Source organism: Petaurus breviceps, unplaced genomic scaffold (genome assembly GCF_028583685.1).
Source record: "Petaurus breviceps papuanus isolate PSGF00001 unplaced genomic scaffold, PetGlider_PUasm1.0 355, whole genome shotgun sequence".
Classification (NCBI taxonomy): domain Eukaryota; kingdom Metazoa; phylum Chordata; class Mammalia; order Diprotodontia; family Petauridae; genus Petaurus; species Petaurus breviceps.
The window spans coordinates 638,340-664,832 of NW_027186289.1; the positions used below are offsets into that span (position 1 = coordinate 638,340).

General features: G+C 57.7%; 3 protein-coding genes across 6 annotated transcripts in view; all 3 read left to right on the top strand.

Annotated features, from left to right (window-relative positions):
* The first annotated feature begins 3,988 nt into the window (after window positions 1–3,988).
* ZNF628 (zinc finger protein 628) lies at window positions 3,989–8,212 on the top strand. Its single transcript, XM_069097296.1, has 2 exons — window positions 3,989–4,463; window positions 5,074–8,212. The coding sequence occupies exons 1-2, from the start codon at window positions 3,989–3,991 to the stop codon at window positions 8,136–8,138; spliced, it is 3,540 nt and encodes a 1,179-aa protein (XP_068953397.1). The 3' UTR covers window positions 8,139–8,212.
* Window positions 8,213–8,944: 732 nt separating this feature from the next.
* NAT14 (N-acetyltransferase 14 (putative)) lies at window positions 8,945–16,058 on the top strand. Of its 4 annotated transcripts, none has more exons than XM_069097304.1 (3): window positions 8,945–9,056; window positions 9,291–9,412; window positions 15,284–16,058. In XM_069097304.1, the coding sequence occupies exons 2-3, from the start codon at window positions 9,341–9,343 to the stop codon at window positions 15,827–15,829; spliced, it is 618 nt and encodes a 205-aa protein (XP_068953405.1). In that variant the 5' UTR covers window positions 8,945–9,056; window positions 9,291–9,340; the 3' UTR covers window positions 15,830–16,058. The 4 variants fall into 4 exon arrangements, with proteins under 4 accessions (XP_068953405.1, XP_068953407.1, XP_068953404.1 ...); XM_069097306.1 differs by having other exon boundaries at window positions 9,043–9,061; XM_069097303.1 differs by lacking the exon at window positions 8,945–9,056 and adding an exon at window positions 9,069–9,197.
* Window positions 16,059–16,102: 44 nt separating this feature from the next.
* The window catches only part of SSC5D (scavenger receptor cysteine rich family member with 5 domains), a 16,437-nt gene continuing 6,046 nt past the window's right edge, over window positions 16,103–26,493 (top strand). Inside the window, exons 1-11 of the mRNA XM_069097243.1 lie at window positions 16,103–16,132; window positions 17,029–17,209; window positions 17,318–17,752; window positions 18,507–18,533; window positions 19,148–19,456; window positions 19,703–19,972; window positions 20,682–20,990; window positions 21,782–22,099; window positions 24,446–24,565; window positions 25,267–25,584; window positions 26,141–26,493. The exon at window positions 26,141–26,493 is cut by the window's right edge and continues 400 nt beyond it. Of these exons, the coding sequence (XP_068953344.1) occupies window positions 16,103–16,132; window positions 17,029–17,209; window positions 17,318–17,752; window positions 18,507–18,533; window positions 19,148–19,456; window positions 19,703–19,972; window positions 20,682–20,990; window positions 21,782–22,099; window positions 24,446–24,565; window positions 25,267–25,584; window positions 26,141–26,493 (2,670 nt within the window). The remainder of the gene's footprint in view (window positions 16,133–17,028; window positions 17,210–17,317; window positions 17,753–18,506; window positions 18,534–19,147; window positions 19,457–19,702; window positions 19,973–20,681; window positions 20,991–21,781; window positions 22,100–24,445; window positions 24,566–25,266; window positions 25,585–26,140) is intronic.

Genomic DNA, 26,493 nt, shown 5'->3' on the forward strand with positions numbered 1-26,493 from the left:
CCCCACTCCAGGAGAGAGAGCCCCATGGGATTGGCCTCCTCTCCCCATCTCCCCACTCTAGGAGAGAGAGCTCCATGGGATTGGCCCTCTCTGCCCATCCCCTTGACTAGGGGTAGACTTCACGAATAGCAGAGTATTGGAAGGTTTTAGACTTGCCATTTTCCCACTGATGTCCAAGAAGCATACCCAGCATGACAGGCAGCAGCATCTACATGGGAAGCCAAGGACAGTCTGGATGAAATTAGGAAAGCAGATTCAAGGCTCTCTGAGAAGCCCATAATCAGAACATCTCAAAGACTGCAGCAAAAGGACTTCTGGGAGCTATGGGTTAGGTGACCTCGCCTGCTGTATGGGGTCTTGGGCTGAGCTCACTTTCCCCCAGACTCTGTACACACTTGGGTGAGAATGTGCAGAGTTCTTTCTCAGGAGGCAGGGGGTCCTTCATGCCTCTCCAGGCTCCACTCCTGACTCTCTGAACTTCCTTCTCCCTCATGCCCCTCCTCACTCCCCTTCAGTTTCCCTTCATGCCTTGTCTTTTACCATTGGAGTGTGAACCCTTCAAGGGCAAGAAATGTCTCTTTTCTCCAAGCACTTGACGAAAACTTCATCAGTGCTTGTCGATGCATCTTAACTTCGGACAAACCACTTTCTAGAAGCTAATTAAGCCTGGCCGACTAATCGGCATCAACTAATTTCTGTTGTTTATCCTCCTTCCTCAAAAAGGCCCAGTGACATCCGGGGGCATCTTGTCTCCTGGTGAACTGGAGTCATTGAGGCCTCGCCGCACCAAGTCGTTGGCCCTTCTCTGCCAGTTATTGACGTCCAGCCGCAAGACAAGTCAGGACTGTCGACAGCTCAGGATGCGGAGGAAGATCTCGGCATCGTCAATGTCTGACCAAGCTCTAGACTCAACCTTCGTGGCTGTTGGGACAGATCCTTCTCATCTGCCCATCTAGCTAGGAAAGTCTTCACATGCTTGGGGTAGACACCCTTCCAACTGACCAATGGCCTAGCCTTCCCCTCAACCTGGATGAGCCTCTCTGCCAAGACAGCTTCATCAGGGTGCAGCCACTGGGCATGTTATAGCATCTTGGAGCCACAGGTGAGAGTTGGGTGAACCCAAAGGCAGATGAGCAGCCCGCCTCCCACAGAGATGCTAGTCCTCTCTGAATACCCCCCACACCCCTATCAGCTGATCATCATAGTGGAAAGCGGACCAGGAGGAGGCACTGAAGAATTAGGAGCTAGAAGAGACCAACCCCTCACTTTACAAAAAAAGGAAACTGAGGCACTAAAGGAAAAGGGTCCCATGGCCAGTCACGCTGACCCCAGCTCCCGCCTTCTCCCTTTGTTTCCCCACCCCAAGACTGGCTTTCCAGCTCCTCAACTGTCCCTGACATCTTGGCTTAGGACTCAGTCATTCCATCCACAAAGTAAGATGATTTTTAAGCTCTGTCTTCATATTCTCGAGGCAGCCAAGTTGAGAAATAGAGCACAACCCTGTAATCAGGAAGACCTCAGTTCAAATCCAGCCTCAGACACTTTCTGGCTGTGTGGCCCTAGGTAAGTCACTTAGCCTTGGTCTCCTTCGTTTCCACAACTGTGAAATGGGGATAATATAAGCACTTGCTTCCCAGGGTTGTCATGAGCACTCAGTGCAGTGCCTGGCACATGGTATGTTCCCTTGCCCCTCCCGAAGCTACCTCTGGGATGGCAGCACCATTTACGCATGGCTTGGCAGCTTGCAAAGCACTTCTATCCATTGCTCCTCACCACACCTCTGGGGGCACCAGTTAATTAGCAAGGATTTATCAAGCACCTGCTATGAGCTGGGTAGTGTGAAAGGAGATAGAAAGACACAGCCCTCAGGGTGTCAGGCAACATGTGCACTCCCTGCTCATCTTCCAACCGGAAAGGACTGCCAGCTCTGCTGGGCATGCTCAGATCCTCTTCTGGCCTCGGGGAGGAGGCATTCTGAGGAGAGGGAACAGGCCCTCTCTCCCACTCTCTGGTCCTGCATGTCCATCCCAGCCCCACCAATGAAGTCACTTAAAGGTTAGCTCCTGTCTGGCTAGGTCTCCCCTAAAGATTGTGATGTGCAGTGCAACCAGGTATGGGACACAAGGGGAAAAGTTTCAGATGGAGAAGACTGATGATTGCTACAAGACTTCACCATTAGGCAGTAACTTACAAGAGAGACAGGGAGGCCTAAAACATCCAACACCAAGCCAAGCAGCTGCCTGCTAAGCGAGCCATTGCCCTTTCCCTCTGGCTGTTCCTCCAGCTCCCCTGCTCCTAGCCAGCCAGGCCAGGACTTGGGAACTCTAGTGACTGCAGGGGCCAACTCTGGAGGGACCCAAGAGGACCCTCAAAGTCAGCCTCACTGTATGAGCAACCAAGCAGGAGAGGCAGCCAGAAGCCTGAAGCTTGAGGCCAGGAGCCTAGAGCCTGTAGCCAGGAGCCTGCAGCCTAGATCCTGAAGCCTGGAGCCTGGAGCCAGGGGCCTGGAGCTTAGAGCTGAGAGCCTGAAGGCAGGGGCCTGGAGCTGAGAGCCTGAAGCCAGGAGACTGCAGCCTAGATCCTGAAGCCTGGAGCCTGGAGCCAGGGACCTGGAGCCTAGAGCTGAGAGCCTGAAGGCAGGGGCCTGGAGCCTGGAGCCAGGGACCTGGAGCCTAGAGCTGAGAGCCTGAAGGCAGGGGCCTGGAGCTGAGAGCCTGAAGCCAGGAGACTGCAGCCAGGAGCCTGCAGCCTAGATCCTGAAGTCAGGAGGCTGGAGCCAGGAGCACAGACTCAATTAGGCAACCCAGGCAAGTACTTGGAACCACCCCAACTCCTGCCTGTGAGGGAGATGTCTCTTGTTCTTCCCCACTGGAAGGCCCGGCCAGGCTCAATTCTCAGAAGAGAAGAGAACAGCAGAGGGCCAAGGCCCTCCTTCTAAGGCCCTACTGAGCTGCCAGCTCCACTTGGCTCCCTAGGGGTCCTTTCTGATGAAACTTAGAAGCAACATCTGTCCCCCCAGGGTACCCCCATCAGCACTGGAAGGGGCCAGCGCTGTCTGCTCCGAGGGTTGCTCTAGCCAGGGCCTGTGTGTATGGGGGGAGAGGGGGAGAACTCCCTGATTAGATCTATCTGTTGTCATGGCAACTCATGGCCCCATTTTGGGATGGAGTGGTTTGACGTTTCGGTTCAGCAGCTGAGCTGGGGCTGCAGGTTCTGCTGGGGTCCGGTGGGGGTGAAGGTGGGGCGGTTGTGGGAGTGGGTTTGGATTAAGGCGCCGGGGAGAACAGCCAGATCCCCCCAGATGGTTTAAGGAACACCGGGACCCATTAGCTTTACCGACACTCGGCCCTTTACAGATGGAGGTACTGAGGCCTGCGGAAGGCGCCCGCCGGGTACCCGGCTGAATCGCTTAGCGCCCTTGAGCGACCAGAGCCGTTCGAAGCAGGGGCACAGGTCATTTGGGGAGTGGGGAAGAGCGCGAGGTCCGTTTTGGGCGGATAACGGGGCAGGCAGTCCGGGAGACGTGGGCCCCGAGCTGGGGCGGGGGCGGTGCCCGGAGCCCAGCGCCCCGGGGGAGGGGCAGCACTTCTTCCCGCAGACTTGCTCATGAACTCCAAACTGGCCCGCCCGCCGGGGGGGAGGGAGAAGTCAGTGGGTCACCCAGAGTCTTCGGGTAGCTGGGCTGTGGGGGGGCTACAGCGGCCCAGGGCCGGGACCTTCCACTTTGACCACTGAATTATCTGGGGAGCGGGACTCTGAAAAGTGGCAGAAAGGTTCGTCCGGGCACCTGGGGTCAGCCCAAAGGGGCATCCGTTCGAGCCTGGGGATCCAGGAGCCTGGATACCCGCAGCCCCAGCAGATAGTCTGGGGAGCCTGCGATCAGACCGTACTCCAAAAGAACTACAAGTCCCAGAATACATGGGAGCCTCGGCGCCCAACTCGGACAGCGGAAAAGGACGCATGCGCAGTGGCCCCTGCCTTAGTTCGCATGCGTCGGAGGTACACAAGATTTGAGACCCAAGCAGAGAACAATAATTCGCAAGTGAGCACGCGCGCTGACGCAAGAGACGTAGTTGATGAAGAACCACAAGTCTCTGAAGGCGCCGCGGCAGCGTCCAGTGAAAAATTGCGCGTGCGCAGTGATACAACCCGCAGCTGGGTGGAGCCTAACAACATAGGTGGTCTCGACGTCGAATCTAGGATTACGCGTGCGCACTGCAGCCACCGAGAGGAACTGGAACTACAGTTCCCACGAGCCCTCTGGACGATCAATCAAGTTCGCGCATGCGCAGTGACGCATGAGGGAGACAGTTTGTGTGCGCGACCGCTGCTGATCAAGCTTGGCTGCCTCGCGCCGGGGCCTTTGGGAGGCTGTCCTCCCTCCCCAGCCCTCCCGGAACTCCCACCTTCCCGGCATCCCTCTCTTCAGGGCCCCCCTGTTTCCCCTCCCCCCGAAGCCACAGGTAAGAAACCAAAGAAGGGAGAAAACCAATGGGGGTGGGGGGGGGGTTGTTGGGAGGGAGGAAGGAGACCTGGAAGGGCGTGACCGGAAGGGGCGGGACTAAGCTAGACGCCCCGACGTCTGTTCTTAAGGGGGAGTCTCTTCCCTCAGGCCTTTCGTCGGGTCGGCAGGAAAATAATCTTCCCTCTTAAAGGCGCCTGTCAGATTCTTAAAGGGGCCAGAGGGTTAATGGGGGATAAAAGAAGATACTGCGGCCAAAGCCCGCATTTACGGAAGGGGAAACTGAGGCCTAACGAGGGGAGCAGAAGTTTCTGGTCCCAGGATCCATCAGGAGGCTGTATGCTGGCCTCTGAGTGCCTCAGTTTCCTCCTCTGGTAAAAGATGTTGAACTCTCCAAGTTCCCTTGGAGCCTTGGCCTCCTTCTCACTCCCCTTATGTGACAGCTTATCTCCCACCTCCGTGCCTTTGCCCAGGTGCCCATCCAGAAGGCTCTCTGCCTTCCCCCTGGCTCATGCTGCACCTCCCCCTGCGGCTCTTCTGATCGCACCCCCCCCCCCCCGCATATACAGAAGGCGCCTAATGAAGGTTTCCTGGCTCTCCAACCCTCGCAGGTGCCATGGTAGGTTCCCACCTGGACATGGCCCCAGCTCCACCCTCTGAGGGGCCCGGGGAGCAGGTCCCCTCCGCCCCCGGCCCGGCCCCGGCGCAGTACGAGTGTGGGGAGTGCGGCAAGTCCTTCAAGTGGTCGTCGCGCCTGCTGCACCATCAGCGGACACACACCGGGGAGCGGCCCTACAAGTGCCCCGACTGCCCCAAGGCCTTCAAAGGCTCCTCGGCCCTGCTCTACCACCAGCGCGGCCACACGGGCGAGCGGCCCTACCCCTGCCCGGACTGCGGCAAGGCCTTCAAGCGCTCGTCCCTGCTTCAGATTCACCGCAGCGTGCACACGGGCCTGCGTGCCTTCACCTGCGCCCAGTGCGGCCTGGCATTCAAGTGGTCCTCCCACTACCAGTACCACCTGCGCCAGCACACAGGCGAGCGGCCCTACCCGTGCCCAGACTGCCCCAAGGCCTTCAAGAACTCGTCCAGCCTGCGCAGGCACCGCCACGTGCACACAGGCGAGCGGCCCTACCCCTGCGGGGTGTGCGGCAAGAGCTTCACCCAGAGCACCAACCTGCGGCAGCACCAGCGGGTGCACACGGGGGAGCGCCCCTTCCGCTGCCCTGCCTGCCCCAAGACCTTCACGCACTCCTCCAACCTGCTCCTCCACCAGCGGACCCACGGGCCAGCTGTGGCCTCTGCCAGCACACACCGCTGTGAGCCCTGTGGCAAGGTCTTTGCCTCCGATGCCTACCTGCAGCGCCACCTGCAGACACATGCCGCCGAGGCCCCCCCTCCCCCTCTGCCTCCACCCCCTCCTCCCCCCGTGGTCCCCGAGCTCTTCCTGGCCACAGCTGAGACCACGGTGGAACTGGTCTATCGCTGTGGGGGCTGTGAGCTGGCCTTCGCCAGTGAGACCCTGCTCCTCGAGCACCAGCCCTGCCCGGGGCCCGGGGTGGAGGCAGCCACTGTCCAGCCCGAGACCTTTATCTGTTCTCCTTGTGGCAAAACCTTTAAGACACCAGGTGGCCTATCTCGTCACCAACAGAGCCACGGGCCGGCAGGGGCGCCGGCCTACCGCTGTGGTGGCTGTGACCGGGCCTTCCCCCAGCTGGCCAGTCTCTTGGCCCACCAGCAGGCCCACGCCGAAGAGGCGGCAGCCGGGCGCCCCCTGCCGGCCGAGGCAGCCGAGGTCACCTGTCCCCAGGAGGCTCCTGCCCCAGCTCCAGCCCCGGCACCTCCCGGCGACCGGCCCTACAAGTGTGCCGAGTGCGGCAAGGCCTTCAAGGGCTCCTCGGGCCTGCGCTATCACATGCGTGACCACACCGGGGAGAGGCCCTACCCGTGCGGGGAGTGCGGCAAGGCCTTCAAGCGCTCGTCGCTGCTGGCCATCCATCAGCGGGTGCACACGGGCCTGCGCGCCTTCACCTGCGCCCAGTGCGGCCTGACCTTCAAGTGGTCCTCCCACTACCAGTACCACCTGCGCCTGCACTCCGGGGAGCGGCCCTACCCCTGCGGGGAGTGCGGCAAGGCCTTCCGCAACACGTCGTGCCTGCGACGTCACCGGCATGTGCACACGGGGGAGCGGCCTCACTCCTGCAGCGTCTGCGGCAAGAGCTTTGCACAGACCTCCAACCTGCGGCAGCACCAGCGGGTGCACACGGGAGAGCGGCCCTTCCGCTGCCCGCTCTGCCCCAAGACCTTCACGCACTCCTCCAACCTGCTCCTGCACCAGCGGACCCACTCAGCAGAGAGGCCCTTCGCCTGTACCATCTGTGGCCGGGGCTTTGTTATGGCCGCTTACCTCCAGCGCCACCTCCGGACACACGCCCCAGCCTCGGCCACGGCGCCAGCCGCCACCCAGGACGTCCATGTCGTACCCCACCTTCAGGCTACACTGTCACTAGAGGCAGGGCCCAGCCCAGCCAACTCACAGACCTTTCTCCTTGTCCAGACAGCCCAGGGCCTCCAACTCATCCCCAGCAGTGTCCAGCCCCCCAGACCCACACCTCCTCCTCCACCCCCAGCTACACCCAAGGTCATCTTGCTGCCAGCTTCTGGGGCTAGGCCCCAGAAGGACCAGAAGAATGGTGGGAGGGAGAGCCAAGGGCCCGGAATGGTCTGGCTCCCAGGGCCTGGGGCAGTTGGGGGACAGGGAGGTGGGGGCATTGCAGGAAGTGGGGGGCAAAGCCTCATTGTCTTACAGAGTGTGGCCAGTGGAGAGGTGGGGCAACAGGACTCAAGTGGGGTTCGACTACAGTCTCTCCGGCCTGCACAGGACGTGACCACAGTCCAGCTGCAGCCCCTCCAGCCTGCACAGGAAGTAACCACTGTCCAGCTCCATCCCACACAGGAAGTGACCACCGTCCAACTACAGCCTCTCCAGCCTTCACAGGAAGTGACCACTGTCCAATTGCAGCCCCTACAAACATCACCGGAAGTGACCACGGTCCAGCTCCAACCTCTGCCCCCCACCCCAGATGTTTCCCTGCAGCTACAGCCAGTGGGCAGCCCTGGGGGCTCCAGTGGGCCAGCAGAGGCTCCAAATGTGCTTGTGGTGCAGGGTGGGCCAGGTGAGGAGCTGCTGACGGCCCCTGGGCCAGGAGGAGATGCTAGTTCAGGTGATGGGGGTGGGGGCAATGGTGGAACTCTGGTTCAGGATGTGCATTTTGAGACACTGCAGACTGCGGAGGGCCTGCAGAGTGTCCTGGTACTGAGTGGGGCTGATGGTGAACAGACCAGGCTTTGCGTGCAGGGGGTCGAGACCCTCCCTCCAGGGCTGGCTGAGTCACCTGCCCCTGGCCCACAGGCTCAGAAACTTCTCATTATCCGCAGTGCCCCAGCAGCCCCTTCAGACCTGGTGGAGAGTGTGCCAGGGGCCCCCCTCCAGCTGCTGGCTCCGCCTCCCAGCCCAGCACCCATGCCTGTGGGGGCTCCCGCTGGGCCTAGCCCACACATGGTCCAGGTTGTCCCTGGGGCAGCGGGGGGACCCACTGGTGGGGCTGGCCAGCCAGGGCTACCTTCTATCCACATAGTACAGGCCCTGCCCGCCGTGCAGCTGGTACACACCTTTTGAGGGAGGCCTGAGGGGCTGGCCTCTCCTCCTCAGCCTCAGCTGGGGACCATGTGCCAATAAAGAAACCTATCTCCTCTCCCTTGTCTTCTTCGTTGTGAATGGGCAGAGGGTTTGTGGTGAATGAGAGAGCTGGCAGAAGGAGCTTCCCACTCCAGGCCAGTCTTAGCCGCATTTATTAATGCCCTTACACGTGACCCTGCCAGCTGTTCCCTTGCTCGGAGCTGAGGGCTCTCCCAGGCTAAGCCCTCCTCTGCCTGGGGCTGCTGGGCTTCTGTTTCCCACTGTAAAATTAAGAGCTAAATGTGTAGGCCTGCGATTCTGTCATTCCAGCGGGGTTTGGGGTGGGTCGTGGCCCAACAGATTTGCAGATGGGGAAGCTAACTCCCGGGGCACCCAAGGACTCTGGGGCGGATGGATGGCTTAGGGCCCTCCCATCCCTCCCTGTTCTTGAGGCCAGAACCAATGAGCTCCCTTGGGGAGTTGCCTAGGTACCCCAACCCCCGAGGCGCGAAGGGATGGGAAGGATGCGTCCTTCGAGGCTCCCAAGTCCCCTCCCCACCCCGGCCTGAGACCTCGGGCCAGGCTCCAGGTGCAGCGGAGTCGCCCCATCAGAAGGCTGGCAGCTGCCCCGTCTGGGCCTCAGTTTCCCTCTCTGTAAAATGGGGGGGGGGCACTGCTTGGCTAAATTGATCTTAAAGCACCCCTTGAGCTTCAGTGCTGGCCTACCCACCGACCGCGCAGTTTCTCCTGCAGACTTCCCCCGCCCCAACTCCCCCTCTGTCGGTCTGACAGGTGCCCCCCCCTGTCCAAAATGGAATGTTCCGTCCGCTCCTAAGACTGCCTCCCCACTATTGGAGGAAGGGGCGGGTGTCCAGAGCCAGGCCGGTCCATTCCTGAGTGGAGGGGTCGGAACCACAGGTCAGGTGGGAGAGGTGGCCGCCCCTTGCAGGGGCGGGTGCGACCATTGCTCCCTGGCGTAGAGGGGACGTGGGCACCCGGGCGGTTCCATTGTTGGAGGGGGGTCCGCGTTCTGCCAAGACGAAGGTCGCCGGGGGGGAGGTACTATTATCTCCAAAGGGAGGGGGAGGACAGCTGGGGAAGGAACCATTACCAAGTCTGCGGGGGAGAGCTTTCCCTCCCGTTCTCCCACAGGTTGACGGACCTTCAGCTCCCGGGGCTGCGGGGGCACCCGAAGGGGTGACATGGCCCCCGACCACCTGTCCGTGAGGCAAATGCGGGAGGAGGAGAAAGCCCTCGTCGTGGAGCTGCTGAAGGTCTAAGGCTGGGGGGGGGGGGGGGAGGGAAAAGAAAGGAGGGGGAGGGGAACGGGCTAGGTAGCCCCCCCACCCCGGCCCGAGTCCTTGTTCTGTCCTAAGCCAGACAGCCCCCTCCCTTCCATGTGCCCCCACCCCGGCCGCACCACAGCCCCTCTCCCCATGCTACCCCCAATTTCCACCAGCCCCAGTGTGCAGCCCTTCCCCTCATGTGGCTGAACCAGGGCCACCCCTCCCCCAAATCCCCAGCAGCCCGTCCCCCCAGTAGGCCCGCAGATCCCTGCCATATAGGGCCACAACACAGCCCTTCCCCGGGCCCAAGCAGCCCGTCATCGGTAGTGTCTTACCCCCACCCCCGGCCCCGTAAAGACCATTCATTCATTCATCTCATTCATTCCACAAGAGATCACGAAGAGCCTGCTAGGAGCCAGGCTGTGCTAGGTCTCAGGGGTACAAGGGCTACCACCAAACAGTCCCGCCCCCCAAGCTGCCTCAAGGTCTGGGGGCCGCCAGGAAACCTACAAAGTAGCTGAAGTATGTCACAAAGATGTTACAAAATAGCATCAATGGGCGTGGGAAAGGGCCTTTTGCAGGGAGTGGGGCTAAAGCTGAGGAAGGGGGGCGTCCCAGGCGGGAGGAGCAGCCTGGGCAAAGGTAAGGAGGCAGGCACTGGCATCTGGCTGGGAGCGGCAAGTTAGCCAGTTTGGCTGGAGGGCAGTAGGTGGAAAGGGCTAGATTTAATCCCTGAGTCTACAGGGAGCCGTTGGAGATTCGAGCAAAGAGTGATTGGTCTGAGCTGCTTTAGGAAAATCCCAATGTCAGCAGCAAGGCAGAGGATGGATTGCAGAAGGGAAAAGAAGAAGGGAGGAAGGGAGGCCAGCTTTCATCCAGACAGGAGGGAGGAGGCCCTTGAGGAAGTTGTGCCTGGCTGAGGGGAGAGGAGAAGGGTGGGACAGGATCTGAGAACTCCAGGACCCCTGGGCTGCAACCCCCAGCTTCTCCCCTGGCCAGTGGGAATCCCCCGGCCCCTGTTTGAAGCCCTGAAATGAGGGGAGCCCTTTGCCTTGGACACAGCCCTGCATTCTCCTTGGGGAGCCTGCCAGGCAGGGAGCTGTTCCTGAAGCCCAAATCGGCCTTTTGGAAGCTTTTCAGAGCCTTCCCTCTGGGGCTCCCTCCTCCTCCTGTCCTTAACTGCTCTCCATCTCTCCTCAATCTTCCTTTTTCCAGACTAAATGTCCCCAGTCCTATAGCTAGTCTTCCTGCAGCATGACCTGGAGGGCCTCCAGCATACTGGTCACCCCAAATTGGGATTTCCTCCAGTTTATTTTCGTCTTCATAAATGAGGCTGTCTGAAAGGGAGCAGAATACTCCAGAGCAAGTCTTGTCCAGATGATCAAAGCACACAGGGTTGTCTCCTCCTTCTTCCTGGTCGCTGGCTCTCCCCACAAACCCCAGGGGTGTTCTGGCTCCCCCCACCTTCTGCTGATTTCCATTGGGCTTAAGGTTCACTAAGCCCTGTGGATTATTTTCTGACAAACTGCCATCTAATCATGGCCCCTTCCATCTTGTCCTTGTCACCTTGATTGTACCTAAGGTGATGATTGATCTTTTTTGAGTTTCATCTTTTTAGTTTAAGCCAATTTTTGAGCCCATCAGAATCTTTTGGATCCTGACCATCATCCAGTGGGCCACCCATCCCTCCTTGCTCTGTGCAGTCTCTAAAGTGTGAGGAACATAACATCCGGTTTATCCAAGTAGTAGATGAAATAGCCTGGAGCCCCAAACAGATAGATCCCTATAGCACTCCACTGGAGACTGTTTTTGTTGAACTATAAATAGCCATCGTCCAGCCAGCTCTGAAACTGTCTGACTGTAGTGTCCTCTCCATCTTTTTTTTTTTTTTAAAGCAATCGGGGTTAAGTAACTTGCTCAAGGTTACACGGCCAGTTATTTCTGGGTGTGGTGCTGAGTATCTGAGCCCGGATTTGATCTAGGTCATCCTGACACTGGAGCCGGTGCAGGTGTTTCTGGGTGGATGCTAAGTGTCTGAGCCTGGGATTCGATCTCCAGGTCTTTTCAACACTGGAGGTGGTGCTCTTACTCGCTGTGCTACCTGGCCGCCCCTGTCCTCTCCATCTTGACTGCAGATATTGTGGGTGAGATTTCACCCAATAAGCTAGAGTCACTGCATTCTCTCCATCTACCATTTTAGCAACTTTGCCCAAAAAGGAAATGAGGTTATTCCGGAATGACCATTTTCTTTTTTAAATGTGGGTCATCCCATCACTAGCCCTCTTCCCCCCCAGACTCCTTCCACCTCTCTTTAAAAAGAAAGAAAGAAATGTGCAGAGTCAAACAAAATCCTTCTGCAGTTGGCTATGTCTGAAAGTCTTCGCCAGACTCAGAACCGGAAGGAAGCTCGTCTCCCCTGGCTGAGGGTCTGTCTCACATTTCCTCATCGATTTTCTGGAACCTTGGCTATTTGTTGCATTGGTCAGAATGCTTAAGTCTTTCAGAGTTGATTCTCTTTACAAAATTGTTATTGTCGACTTTGTTCCCTGGGTTCTGCTGACTTTCATGCAAATCCTCTCAGTTTCTCTGAAACTCGTCCTTTAGGCATTTCCAATGCCACGTCAGTATTCCATTCCATTCACATTTCCTCATTTGTTCAGCCATTCCTCAGTTGCTGGGCAGCCCTTCCATTTCCAGTTCTTTACTGTAACAAACAGCTATGCAGCATTTTTGTGCCTGTGGATCTTTTTCCTCTTCTTCTGAAGGGGTCCAAGGGTAGGCACAGCTTAATGACTATGGGGGCTATATTTCAAATTGCTTCCCAGAATGGCCAGACCCATTCCCAGCTCCAACAACACCACACCAAGTGCCGTTTGCTCCCCAAGCCTTCCAGCATTTATCATTTTGCCTTTTGGTCATCTTTATCAATCTGATGGGTTTGAAGTGGAACATCACTGGTTTTTTTTTATTTTTATTTTTCTAATTAAGAGTGATTTGGAGCATTTTTGCACAGATGTTGATAGCTTGGATTTCTTCCTTTGCAAACAATCTCTTCAGATCCTTTGAAAGAGAAGGAAAAAGGAAGTCCCCCATCACTACTATACCTTGCCTTGTGGCCAGTTTTCCAAGCCACTTATCGAACTTCTCCTTCTGGCCAGATGCTCCATAGTACCTGTACTGCCATGACATTATCTCTGTTTTTCTCTCTGTTGACCTTCACCCAAACACTCTGTCGTCCTTCCCTGCTCTGCTCTATATGAGGATAGCTTCTGAACATCCAGGGCTACCACTATTTTCTTAGCAAAGGAAATTGTCTAACAGAAGCTCACAGTTTCTAATTTCTTTCTTGTTCTTCATATGTTGAAGGGTTTCTTTTTAATGACCATTAAATTGGTTCACAAGAAATTAGCTAAAACACCTGCCCAGTGCTACCCCTTTGACACATCCTGTTCATTTCAGAGGAGTTACACTCTTCCAGTCATATCCCAGCCATGGCTTTCTCCTGTTCCTCAGGTCACAGTGAGAGGTAGGAAGACACAGTTGTTTCCTTGAGCAGTTCCTCTAATTACTCTCATTCACATGTGCCTTTTAAAACTTAGGATCTGGAAGATCTGGAAGAATAAGTAAGACAGGACTGATTGATTCTGATGGATGAATGAGAGTGAGGAGTCCCAACCTAGGTTGGGAGCTGGGCTACTGGGGGCGGGGGAGGTGTGCCAGTTTGGAAGAGGGATAAATCTGTGAGAAAAGTCACTTTTATTAAGATGCTATGAGTTGCCAGGCACTGTGCTAAGCTCTTGGTATACAAGGGAAGAAAAAGCCCATTCCTTGTCCTAAAAGAGCTCACATTCTGCTGGAGGAAACAACATGGCACAAACAGGAGGCGAGAGATAATCGCAGAGGGATGGCACGAGGTGGAGGATGGCCAGGAAGGGGGGAGAGCTCCAGACCTGGAGATAGCCGTGAGAATTTCCAGAGGGAGGAGATGGTCTGTTTGAGACAGAGCAGATTACACAGAAGGGACAGGGATGGGCATGTATATGGTGCAGGATTAAGTACTTTACAAATATTTGATCCTTCAAATCAAAAGTATTAGACCTATTTTACAGATGAGGAAACTGAGGCATACAGAATTAAGTGACTTGCCTAGGGTCTCTCAGCTAATGAGTGTCTGAGGCTAGATTTGAACACAGGTCTTTCTGACTCCAAGCCCAGCACCTTATCCATTGAGCCACCTGGCTGTCTCAGCATAGAGAAAAGCAAAGTGTAAGGAAGGTGTGAGTAGGGCTTTAAAACCCAAACAGCATTTTCCATTTGATCCTGGAAGCATAAGGGAGCCAGTGGAGTTTATTGAGGAGGAGAGGTAACATGATGGGACCTGCACTTTAGGAAAATCTCTGGTGGCATAAGGGAGAATAGACTGGGGAGCTTAGGGAGAGACAGAGGCAGGCAGACCTTCCAGCAGCTATTGCCACAGTCTAGGCATGAGGAGGTGAGGGCTAGCAGTAGGGTTAGGTCAGAATGGAGAAGGGAGCAAATTGGGGAGAGCAGAGGAGGCGACACAGACAGACATTGGATGTGGGGGTGCTAAGTAATCCTGGATGTCACTTGGTTTCAAGCCTGAGACTCCAAGACGATGGTGATGTTCTCTACAGTCATAGGGAAGGTAGAAGGGGGAAAGGCTGAGGAGGGAAGAGAATGAGACCCATGGAATGCCTTGGGTTAAGATGTCTGACACTTCCTTCCAGTCCAGGTGCCTGCTAAGTGGTCAGGGGTGGGGCATAGGAGGTCTGGAGCTTTGGGCTAGACGTGCAGATCTGGGAATCCTGGGCTTCCCTAGCCAGTCACTGCATCCATGGGAGCATATGAGATCACCATTGAGGGTAGAGTGGGAAAGATGAGTTCTGCTTTGGACATGTCTCGTCTGATGCCCCGGGGACAGACAGTCAGAGTTGGCAATCCAGGGCTGACAATCAGGATAGAGACCCAGGCAGGCCTGAAGGCTTGGGGTCCCTGGCATAGGGATGATTGTTGAACCCTTGGGAGCTGATGAGGAGGCTAGAGAAGGGGGGGGGGTCGGATAGAGCCATGAGGTATGTAGGGCCTGGGGCGTGGATAGTGACACAGTAGAGGAAACTGAGGCAGGAGCCATTCATGCAGACCTAGGGAGGAAAGAGAGACCTCTCCCTCCAGATTCCCACTGGCCTAGACCTAGGCTTCTTTTCCCCCAAAAAAGCTCTCCTCCTCAGCATTCCAGCCATCCCCTCCCCCCAGGACCCTCAGAAGCCCCTTCCCTCCCCCGTGTTCCTACCAGGCCACTCACCCTCCTTCCTCAGGCCCTGTCCACCACTTTGTGGCCACCCCACATTCCACTCAGGATCCCTCCAGAACCATCAGCCCTCCCCACCCTCCTGCCTCTCTGGAGATTCCCTCCATGATCTCCCCCACCCCCAGGCTTTGACTCGGTGTCCCTAACAGCTCTTGCCCAGCCGCTCCCCCCAAGTTCACCAGCCACTCCCCTTCAGTATTTTTACATTTAATTTATTTTCAATGAACAAAGCCCACATTTTCTTTCCCTGGACCCTTACCTTTCCACTGCGGGCCCTCCCAAAGTGCTCATGAGTTCCTGGCTCCCTTCCAGAAACCTCCCCAGGGCTTAAAGACTGCTGGCTGGCTGATCTGCCCCCAAGGGTTCCCACCAGCCCATCTGCCTCAGTGGCCCCTCAGGTCCTGTCACCAGAGGCTCTATCAGGGCTGTCCTCACCAGCCCCGCCCCGTCCTTCCCCCTCCTAGGATCTCCACCAGTGAGTGCCTGTGTGTCTTTCTTTATGCCCCTGACTTCTGCCCCTTTATCCTCAGGATGGGGTGAAGGACACAGAGAACCGCGTGGCCCTCCATGCCCTGACTCGGCCCCCTGCCCTCCTGCTCCTGGCCGCTGCCAGCAGCGGCCTCCGCTTTGTCCTGGCTTCCTTCGCCCTGGCCCTGCTTTTGCCCGTTGCCCTGGCTGTGGCTGCCCTCAAGCTGATGGCGCGGATGCGGTGGGGTTCGCTCCCCTCAGACTCTGGCCTAGGAGGCCCCTGGGTGGCTGTGTGGGGAACTGATGACATATGTGGGGTCCTGGCCCTTAGGCCTGGCTCCAGCGGAAGCAGCCTGTCCGTAGCTCGTCTGGCCGTGGCCCGCTGGCACCGTCGACGTGGTGTGGGCACGAAGCTGCTGGCCTTCGCTGAGGCCCGAGCCCGGGCATGGGCCCGCCAGGCGGGGGGTCCTCGAGCCAAGCTCATAGTCCCTGCTCCAGTGGGAGCCCGAGGGGCCACTGCCCTCCTAGAGGGAAGAGGCTACCATCCTGAGGGGGGCTGGGGCTGGATGGGACACACGTTTGTGAAGGAGTTCACAAAAGAGTTCTAACACCCACTATGTCCCCTCCACAACCTGGCTTTGGCACAGGGAGAACAGGAGCCATTCAGAACACCTGTCTACTTTCAAGTCTCAGCTCTGGCTCTGGCCCAGTCCATGACCCTGGGCCTAGCCCTTCTTCTCTGGGTCTCCATTACCCCCTGGGGAATGGGGGAAAGGATACTTGCACTGCCCACCTCACAGGATTAAATGTGGGGGATCACTCTTGGCCCATCCTCAAGATGCTCCTTTTTTATGTCTGTGACTCTCCAATGACTCCCCCATATGCCCCCTGCCCACTGTGGGGGTCCTCAGGCAAGTCGGCCTCTTCCCCTTCCCCCACCCCCGCACTTCCAGCCTCCCTTGGGTGGCTCTGCCCTCTGGCCCCCAACTGCGTATCCTCAGACCATTCTGTGCCCTGCCAAGATCTCCCAAGGTTCTCATCCCCTTTCCTCCCAGAAGTCCCTTCTCAGACATCCCTCCCCCAGATTCACTGAAGGCCCCTGCAGACCTGAGATCTCCTGCTCTCTCCTCCTCAACTGCCCTTCAACCCTATCTGACCCCTCTGAGCAAGCCTCCTCTCCTCCTAGCTCCCTGCCCAGGGTCCTTTACCAAGCGGCCTCAGTGACCTTTCCCTTTCCTGGGGACCCGCAGTGGGGTTGGACTCCCTTCTCCTTGGACACTTAGATGACTCCCCTCTGCTCTGAGGACCTGCCCCTGCTCCCCTGGGGCTCCCTCCCACCTTGTGATGACCCTCCCTCTCTGCTTGGGTCTTTCTCTTCCCTCCCATTCCTTCTTTCCCCTCACATCTGTTTTTATACCCATTGTTAATAAACTCTGAAGCTCCCACTGGTCCCCCTCCCCCTCTGATGCCTTTTCCAGGCCTGCCAGCTCCCTTTCCAAGGCCTGTCTGGCCTTAGAGCCACATTAATATTGGGGGAGGTGGAGGCCGGAGGGAGGAAGGGAGGGCTGAGCCATTGCTGCACCTCACTCCCCCAGGCCCCAGGCTGGGATGAGCTCAGGCTGCAGGGCCCATCCCCTGCCAACCTTGATGACTCACGCTCCCCATTAGCACATTTTTTCCGCCCCACATCTGCCTGCTGAGCTTGGGGGCCAAGTGTCTGCCCCCGCCCCGCTCCCCTTCCTCCCCCTCCAGCCCCAGCTGGGCCAAGCCACTCTCTCCCGCCCCTTTGCTCCTGGGGCTATCTCAGGGCAGCCTGGCCTTCCCCCTGCCTCGGGACAGGTCGGCAGCAGAGAGGGACCGCAGCCTGTGTCTGGCTTCCCACCCTCCGCTCCAGCAGTTCTTGCTCCCATGGCTGGACACTGAGCCCCGTGGTTTGGACCGTTACCCAGACCTCCAGACGGGCCCCTCTCCCCTAGTGACAGTGGAGGGTGGGTTAGGGCAGGGCAGCCAGTGTGCTGTGGGAGACAGTGATAAACCCAGAGAGGCCAGGACGCCAGCAGAGACGCAGAGATAGGCACAGGTGGGACCCACCAAAGCGCAGGACGGACCCGGAGAAACAGCGGGCGGAGGGCAGGCGAGGAGGCTCACTGAGGCAGAGGCTGCTCTAGCCGCAGCCCCCTTTGGCAGGTGGCCCGGCCCGGCGCCCAGAGTGTCTGGGGCCAGCCCCAGCGGGTGTTTACAGATCGGATCCCCCCATTCCCCCACGCCTCCTCTTCAGCCCCCTCCTGGTCCCCCGCTGCCTCCTCCACTGTTTCCTTCTCTTCCTGGTGCCGGCGTGTCCCCAGCCCCCGCCCGCCCGCCTGCCCGCCCCTCCTCAGTCCAGGGCGCTGCCGGCACTTCCCCTCGGCTGGTGCCTCTTCTCCTCATCGACCTCGGCTGCTCTTCCCCCCCCCCCCCCCCACCCCCAGCCCCCCCAGCCTGGGTCCTAGGGGCTTGCTCTGCAGAAATGAGGGTCCTGGCCTGCCTCTTTGGTGAGTGACCGCAGAGACCCAGAGGTCTCTGCTCCCAGCCCTTGCCCCTGCTGACCCCAGCTCCTCTGGGCATCTGGGAACCCTCGCTTCTCCCCTCCAGGGACCCAGGAGCCCTGGTCCCCAGCCCTTGCCCCTGCTGACCCCAGCTCCTCTGGGCATGTGGGAACCCCCGCTTCTCCCCTCCAGGGACCCAGGAGTCCGGGCCCCCAACATACACTTTGCCCTTCTGGCTACTCCCCACAGCCATTTAGTTTAGGAAACATTTAGCTTCAGGGATTCAGCATCCTGCCACCCTCCACCAGAGAGGTCCAGGCAACTGATCTCCCACTGTCTTCAGAGATCCAGAAATAGGGTTCCCTGCTCCCTCCTCTGGAGCCCAGTCAGCTGCAGCCTCAGCACTCGCTGAGCCCTCATTCCCCTGCAGAGTCCAGGTCCCATCCCCCTCGGGGACCCAAAGGTCTAGGCTTTCCCAGAAGTCGGGTTGCGGGTCCCTACCTGGATTGGGAAATCCAGGAATCAGGTCTTTCCCACTGGGTTCTGAGATCCAGGCATCTAGTCCCCCACCCCACCCCATTCAGAAACCTGGAATCCAGACCCTCCCCCCGCCCCAATGCTTTCTGAAGCCTTGATCCTGCCAAGGCTCTAGAGGGCTGCCTGTCTTCATACCTGACCAAGAGCCCTTAGTATCTTCTCTGAGGAGGTGACAGGGCAGGGACTCCCCATCTTCACTTTATCTCCCTGATTTCTCTTCCAGCTGTTCTGATGGGGATTCAGGCTGTGGGTGAGTCTCCCTGGGTCCCCCTCTCCTCTTCTCCCTGTCACCACCTGGCTCTACCTGAGCTCTGGGCTTTAGCTTTGGACTCACTGGACTCCCCTTCCCTCATTGGCTTCCCTAGAAGCCATTACCCTGTCCATCTTAAACCCAGTAGTGTGGGATCCCAATAGGGACTCCAGTGTCCGACTACCCAGCCCCTCCCTCCTCAGCAGACATGTGTGCTTCCCCTCTTCCCAGGGACTCAGACCCTCTCAGCACCCCAGGATCTCCAGCCCTTTCTTTGGACAGGGACCCAGGCATCCAGCTTCCTGGCCCCTCTCAGTTTTCCAGCCCTGAACCCAAGCCCTCAGTGACTCAGCCTTTGCATTTCCCAGGCCCTGCTCCCCTCAGCAGCCTAGCTTTTCTCAAGGACTAGGGTGTCTGATCTCTAAGCCTCAACTCTTCTCAGGCATTCAGGGGGACTGGCATCCCAGGCCCCAGATCCTTAGGGACAAAGATTCCCAGAATTCCTACCTGCCTCTGCAGCAGCCCAAGTATTAAGTGCCCTCAGACCCCCTCAGAAACCTAGGGATACTACTGGGCTAGATGAGGGTCCCTGCTCATTGGGCCCCCCTCGGCAGAGCGTCTGCGCCTGGCTGGGGGCCCCCATGGCTGTGCTGGGCGGCTGGAGGTGCGGCACGGGGGGCGCTGGGGGACGGTGTGTGACGACGGCTGGGACCTGCGGGATGCCGCCGTGGCCTGCAGGGAGCTGGGCTGTGGAGGAGCCCTAGCCGCCCCCGCAGGGGCTTTCTTTGGAGAGGGGATCGGGCCGGTCTGGCTGACTGAGCTGGCTTGTCGGGGGTCTGAGAGCCGGCTGGGCCTCTGTCGCCACCGGGGCTGGAAGGCTCACATCTGCTCTCATGAGGAGGACGCTGGCCTCGTCTGTGCAGGTGAGAGCCCCCAGCCCCTCAGAGCCCCTGCTCTTTCCTCTCCCAATCTTCACCCTCTCCAAGATGGAGGTATCAGAGAACTCAGACATGGGATCCCAAAGTACCTAACTCTGTGTGGCTCTAACTTCCCACCTCCTTCAGGAAGCCAGGCACTGGAACTCCCAGGCCCCCTCCCACTAAGCACCCCCACTTCCTCAAGACCCCCAGGCTCCCTCAAGCTCTTTGGAATCTGCCCACTCCCTACAGGTCAGCGGGCGACCAACTCGAGGCCAGACTCAACAGAGCCCGTGGACGGGGAGCTGTGGTCCGAGGGCTCCCCGACATCCCCAGGTGAGGGCCCAAGATCTCCCCCTGCAGAATCTGCACAGCCTGCCACTTACATCTCCCCTCCCCTCCCCTCATTCACTCCTCCCCTAGCTGGGAGCCCGACAAACAGCCCCCAGAAGGCCCCTCGGCCTCCCAAGCTGCCAAAGGCCACCCGGGCCCCTCTGCTGACTTCCACTGCTTTCCGAGAGGGTGAGTGACCACCCCCACATGTCCCTCTAATATAGAACCAACTCCCCTCCCCTCTCCACTTCTTCATTTCATTTAGTACCCCCCCCCCTTCACAGCCAAGACTAGATCCGGGTACCATTAGGAATGTTCAGAGGGTCAATGGGTGCACACCTTTGCTTCTTACCTCCCTTCGTTCTGCCTGCCCCAACTCCCTGGGGCCCATGTGTCCAACTCCCCCTTGCCCCTCCCCCTCCCAGGGACCCACAAGTCCATCTCCCTGGCTTCTGCCTCCTGCAAAGACCCAGGCATGTGATGTCATCTGGTTCTGTAACCACTGTGCAGCCCTTGAAAGGCTGCACACATACATGACCTGTCATCATTTCACTGTCACCCCCCACCCCACGCTGGGACTCAGGTGCCCAGGCCCCTGCTCCTTGCCCCCTACCTGTCTTAGGGATCTGGAGATTTGCCTCCTCAATCCCTGGGGTCCTCAGGTACCCAGGGGTCACCTGCAGTCAGGTGAAGCCCTCAGGCCTTTGGCACCCAGGAGAAGGGCTCCCCAAAACATGGTTCACCAAGACACAGGCATCCATCCCCATGCCTGTCAGCCCCTGGTTTCCACTCTCCTCAAGGACCTGAGCCTCTGCCTCTTGACCCCCAATCCCTCAGGGCCCCAGGCATGAGTAGGGCTTAGATGAAGGCCTGGCTCACTGGGTTCCCCCCTCGGCAGAGCGGCTGCGCCTGGCAGGGGGGCCCCACGGCTGTGCTGGGCGGCTGGAGGTGTGGCACGGGGGGCGCTGGGGGACGGTGTGTGATGACGGCTGGGACCTTCGGGACGCCGCCGTGGCCTGCAGGGAGCTGGGCTGTGGCGGAGCCCTGGCTGCCCCTGGAGGGGCTCGCTTTGGGGAAGGGTCAGGCCCTGTTTGGATGGACGATGTGGGCTGCGGAGGTGGGGAGCAGGCCCTCCAGGACTGTCCCCGGAGTCCTTGGGGGCGCAGCAACTGTGACCACACAGAGGATGCTGGACTGGTCTGTGAAGGTGAGTCCTGGAGCTCCCAAATCAGCCCTCCTGGCCAAAAGACCTGTGCTGGCTCCTTGCTCCTTGGCCGTGCCACTGCCTGACTGGGTGTGGGTGGATCCTTGGGCAAGTCCCTTCCTTGATCTGGGCCTCAGTTTCCCCATCTGTAACATGAATTGGCTAGACCAGACAATGTTGAGGGGCTCTGTATTTTTTTATCACCACTGCTATATGTTTTAGTATATCATATAACAGGAATAAGATCTTTTCCAAGCTCAGACATTCCAGTGCCTAAGGCCCAAGAGGTTCATGGATGACCCCTTCCCCTGCCATTTCTAGAATCTCCTCAGAGGACCCAGACACCTCACCCCAGCACAGCCTCAGCCTCTCGCCTGGGTGCTGCCTACCCCTGTCCTCCCTCTAACCCCACACATTCTCCTCCTCCTCCTTCCTAATGAGTAGGGAAATTAGGGAGAAACAAGGAAACAGACTGATGGCGTGGGAGCAAGAACATCGGGACCCCCAGTTCTTGATCTTCAAAGCCCCCTGGAGCTCTCTTAGATCTCCTTATGGTCTCTCCCCCCACCTCCACACCAACTGACTAGAATGGACAGGGAGAGAGTAGGCAGCTAGGGCCACAGAGGGACATGGGGGGCATAGGGAGGGCACAAGAGTGGTGGCTTGGGGGCATGGAAAGCAGAGGTACTAAGCTGGGGGACTCAGGCAAGCCCCAACACTGGGAACAGTGAGGTGGGGACACAGAGGGGAGCAGTGCAGACTGACATTTGCTCTTCCTTCTCCCCATATCCCAGGCCCAGCCCCCCACTTGCGCCTGGCTGGGGGTCCCAATGGCTGTGCTGGGAGGCTGGAGGTGTGGCATGGAGGCCGCTGGGGGACAGTGTGTGATGATGGCTGGGACCTGCGGGATGCTGCTGTGGCCTGTAGAGAACTGGGCTGTGGTGGTGCCCTCGCTGCCCCTGGAGGGGCCTTCTTTGGGGAGGGGACTGGGCCCATCCTGCTGGATGACCTTCGGTGCAAGGGGAATGAGACGTCCCTGGGATTCTGCCCATCCCGACCCTGGGGTCAACACGACTGTCACCACCGAGAGGATGCAGGGGCTGTGTGTGATGGTGAGACTCCCTCTCTACTCCTGCCACCATCTCCAGGGTCAACTCCCGGGGCACCTCTTGGCGCCTGCTGACCTCGCTCTGTGGCCCCCAGCCACCACTCAGTGCGCCGTCCCAGAGATGGGAGGCACTTCAGAAGGCGGCGACTCCAAGCCCATCCTGAGCAGAGTGCCCACTCCATCACAGCTGACTCCTCCCACCTGCGGGGGGGAGGGGAGGCAGAGTGCCCACTCCATCACAGCTGACTCCTCCCACCTGCGGGGGGGGGGGGAGCGGCTCACCTCCCCAGGCAGCACATTGCAGTGCTGGACAGCTCCCAAGGTCGGTGCCCAATCTGCCTCTGCCCCAGCGCCCAGGCAGCCTAGGGCTTAGCCTGCCCAACCTGTGACAATGCTTCACATATTTGAAGTGCGTCAGAGAGTCATCTTTTATTAAGTGGCCACCATGTACTAGCCGTGGTGCTGAGCACTGGGGATAGAAAGCAAGGCAGACGGTCCCTGCCCTCAGGGAGCTTACAGTCTACCACAGCTGTGGACAGACAAGTTAGAGAAAGGACAGATAGGAAACAATGAACAAAGGAATTCAGAGAGAGGGGAAATTCATCCTGTAGAAATGGGAATTTTAGAAGGGACTTAAAGGAAGACAGGGAAAGCAGGAGGTGAGATGAGGAGGGAGAGCACTCCCAGCATTGGGCACTGGAGAGAGAGAATGCCCAGAGGCAAGAGAGGGCCAATCATGAGGCCGGAGTCACTGGGAAGAATAAGTGAGCTGGGCTAAGTGTAGGGAGACTGGAACGGTGGGGAGAGGGCTAGGTCATGAAGGGCTTTGAGTGCCAAGCAAAGGATTTTGTAATTCTTCCTGCATACAATAGGGAGCCACTGGAGTTTATTGAGTAGGGGAGTGACCAGTCAGACCTATACTTTTAGGAAGATCACTTTAGGGGCTAAATGGAGGGTGACTTTAGGGGGAAGAGACTGGAGGCAGGGAGCCCCCCATCAGGCCATTGCCATAGTCTAGGTGGGAAGAGAAGAAGGGCTGCACCAAAACAGTTCTCCTTTATGTCACTTTCCACACAGCTTTCTTTTCCATTCACATCCTACTGACTCATATTCACTTAAAGTTAAATGGAGCATTATGCAGTTCCTGCTATGAAACTGTGGTCCTCTATGGCCCCTAGATCTTTTCCAGATGAATAGTAGCATGGCTGTACCTTTCCCCTCTTTATTTGTGAAACTGATCTTTTTTACTCAGGGGCAAAATCGCAATTACTCCCCTTAAATTTCACCTTCTGCATTTTGACCCAGTGTTTGAAGTAGCCAGCAATCTTCTAGACCCTGACTTTTGGGGGGGGGGGAGGAAAGGGAGTTGAATGAGGAGAGAGAGAGAGAGAGAGACAGATGAATGGGTAGAAGGGCCAGAGAAGGAAGAGTGGGAGTAGAGGGAGTTTCTATTTAATTTATAGAAGTTAGAGAGAGAGAGAGAGAGAGAGAGAACGCTCCAAGCTTACTGTCTTCTTCAAGTTAGATGATTTGGCATCTTTGCCCTTATCCCAGGAGGTGATAAAAACATTTAACAGAATCCAGCCCAGCACAGATCCCTGGGGCACTGCATCGGACACCTCCTGTCAAGCTGACATCAAAACATTAATGGTTACTCCAAGTTTGATCATTCAGCTTGCTCTGAATTCATCTAATTGCACAATTTCGTGATAAGATTGAGTAGACTTTAAAAGAGGGCTCTTTGCTGGATACATGGGAAATGTGAGAAAATAAAAGTGATTCAGTCCAGGGCACTAAGCCTACAAGAACAGTAGGAGGTGTTTGATGAGATGCTTAACTAAAGTGTAGGTAAGCTATAGCCACATTATTCTGCTGGTCTACTAGTACCTAGGTCAATAAAAGAAATGGAATGGGTCTCTTCTCCCACTGATCCTTCTCTGCCCCATCTATTCACCCATTGACCCTTCTCTTTGTCTATCTCTTCCCCCATTGACCCTTCTCTCTTCCCATCTCTTCCCCCACTGACCCTTCTCTCTGCCCATCTCTTCCTCCACTGACCCTTGTCTCCACCTTCATCTCTTCCCCCACTGACCCTTGTCTCCACCTTCATCTCTTCCCCCATTGGCCCTTCTCTCTCCTCCTCTTCTTCCCCCTCACTCTCCTCCCTACCCTAACTCTACCTATAGACCCTTCTCTTTGCCCCCAACTCTTCCCTGAAGGATACTCCCCAAATCTCTTCCCCCCCATTCACTCCAAAGGTCTTGGGTGTGAGGGAGTAGGGGAAAAGAAAAGTGGGCTAAGTGGCCTCAGCAGTGACTCTTCCTCACTGTGCCCTCTCCCCCCAATCCAGGTCTGCCTCTGGGTTTGCCCACCCCGGGCAGCAGTGATGTGGCCTCAGAGACTCAGGCCCCCACTAGCGGGCTCTCTCCTGCCTCTCCTACATCCCTGCTGGAATTAGGTCCTAAGGAGGGTAAGTGAGAAGCCAGTCTGGCCCTGGGGCCCCTGCTTCGCTGGGATGGGGAATGCAATTATCTCGCCATTGGGTGCTCCTGAGGGGTCACCAACAGACAAAAACCTTGACTGAAGGTCTTTTGCCCTCTGCCCCAGAGCCCTGCTCGCAGACAGCTGTTGGAGCTGCATCTGGGTCAAACTGCCCAGAAAGGGCGAGAGATTTGCCCAAGGTTACCCAGAAAGTAGACCCCTCATTTCATGGAAACCAAGGCCCAGAGAGAGGTCACACAAGCTCTCTAAGAGGTCATCCTCCTTGTCTGGGGGTGGATCCTGAGACTCAGAGAGGGACAATCATTAACTCAAAGCCTCACATCTAGTAAAGGGGAAATCGAACCCAGGCCAAGTGCCAGCCCTAATAGCACGCCACTCTTGGGCAGGCTGTGAGTCACAATGTTCCCACTCTGGCCCAGGACAGGACAGTGAAAAAGGGATGCTTTAATCCAGCAAATAGTGAGTCAAAGGTTACAGACAATCATGGAATAAGCCATTCTTCTCTCTGGGCCTCAGTTTCCCCATCTGTACAATGAGGGATTCAATTAGATGATTTCAAAGGTCCCTTGTAAGTCTCAATCCCATCATTGTGGGAGGGGAATGGGTTGGGGTGGTGGCTCTATCAGCCCCTCCACCCAGGCTGCTTATGACCTCTGCTCTCCCCCACAGGTAGCCCCCACCTTCGCCTAGTGTCTGGGCCAGGTCGGTGTGCTGGGAGGCTAGAGGTGTGGTATGGCGGTCGTTGGGGGACTGTGTGTGATGATGGCTGGGATGTACGAGACGCCATGGTGGCCTGCCGAGAGCTGGGCTGTGGTGTCCCCCGGGAGCCAGGCCCTGCCGCTGGCCGCTTTGGCTGGGGGGAAGGCCCCATCTGGCTGGATGACATGGCTTGTAGTGGGACTGAGGTCCGGCTGGCCAACTGCCCTGCAGCCCCCTGGGGAAGACACAATTGTGCCCACAATGAGGATGTGGGGGTCACTTGCACAGGTAAGGCATCCCTACCTGCTTGCCATCAGCCCCACCCCCATCCCAGCACCAGCCCTACCCCAGCCCCACCCCAGCTTCAGCCCTACTCATCATCTAGGTGACCTTCTTGGTGAGGTGGGGGGGGGAGGGGAAGAGGGTCTGCCTCTACACCCTAGGGGGCCTCCCCTACCTTGGCTGAGAAGGTCTCTTTGGGGGCCTCTTTGGACTGAGGGGCCATCCTTCTTGACTTGGGGAGGTGTTGAAAGACAAGGCTCTGGGTTCCTGGCAAATGGGTCCTCTGACCTCAGGGAGGTGTTCAGGAGAGAGGGCTCTCTTCCCCATATCTGGGAGGCTTACTGAAAAGAGTCTCCCTTCTCAAACTGAGGAAGACTCCTTGGAAGAGTTGGGGGGTTCTCCAAAGAGGGCTCTGGGAGGGAGGGAGGGAGGGAGTGAGGGGCATGTGGTCCTCTGGACAAGTCCAAGAGAAACATTTGGAGGAGCAGACCCAAGGGGCCTGCCTGGTGGGGGGGACTTTACAGAGAAGGAGTGTCACCTTGTCCCCACCTTCTCTCCCTAGGGAGTCTGGGGCCTGGCTCCATCTCAGACCCCTTCAGCTGGAGCTGGACTCCAGAGCCACATGAGGATCGACAGGGCTGGCCCATGAGGATATGGACCACTGAGAATCCAGGGGACATGGCCACCCAGCTGACCACTAGCAGCCCTGGAACAACAGTGGCCAAGCCACCAGGGAGGATTTCACCTAGCTCCAAAAAGTGGGCTACAAAGAAACCACGGAAACCAACCATGCGACCCCCTGGACAATCAATCACTAAGGTCCCAAGGAGGCAGACAATGAACGTTCCACAAAGCCAGGCTACTCCTCAACTGACCACACAGGCTCCCCGAGGCCAGACCCCCCAGGCCTCCCCC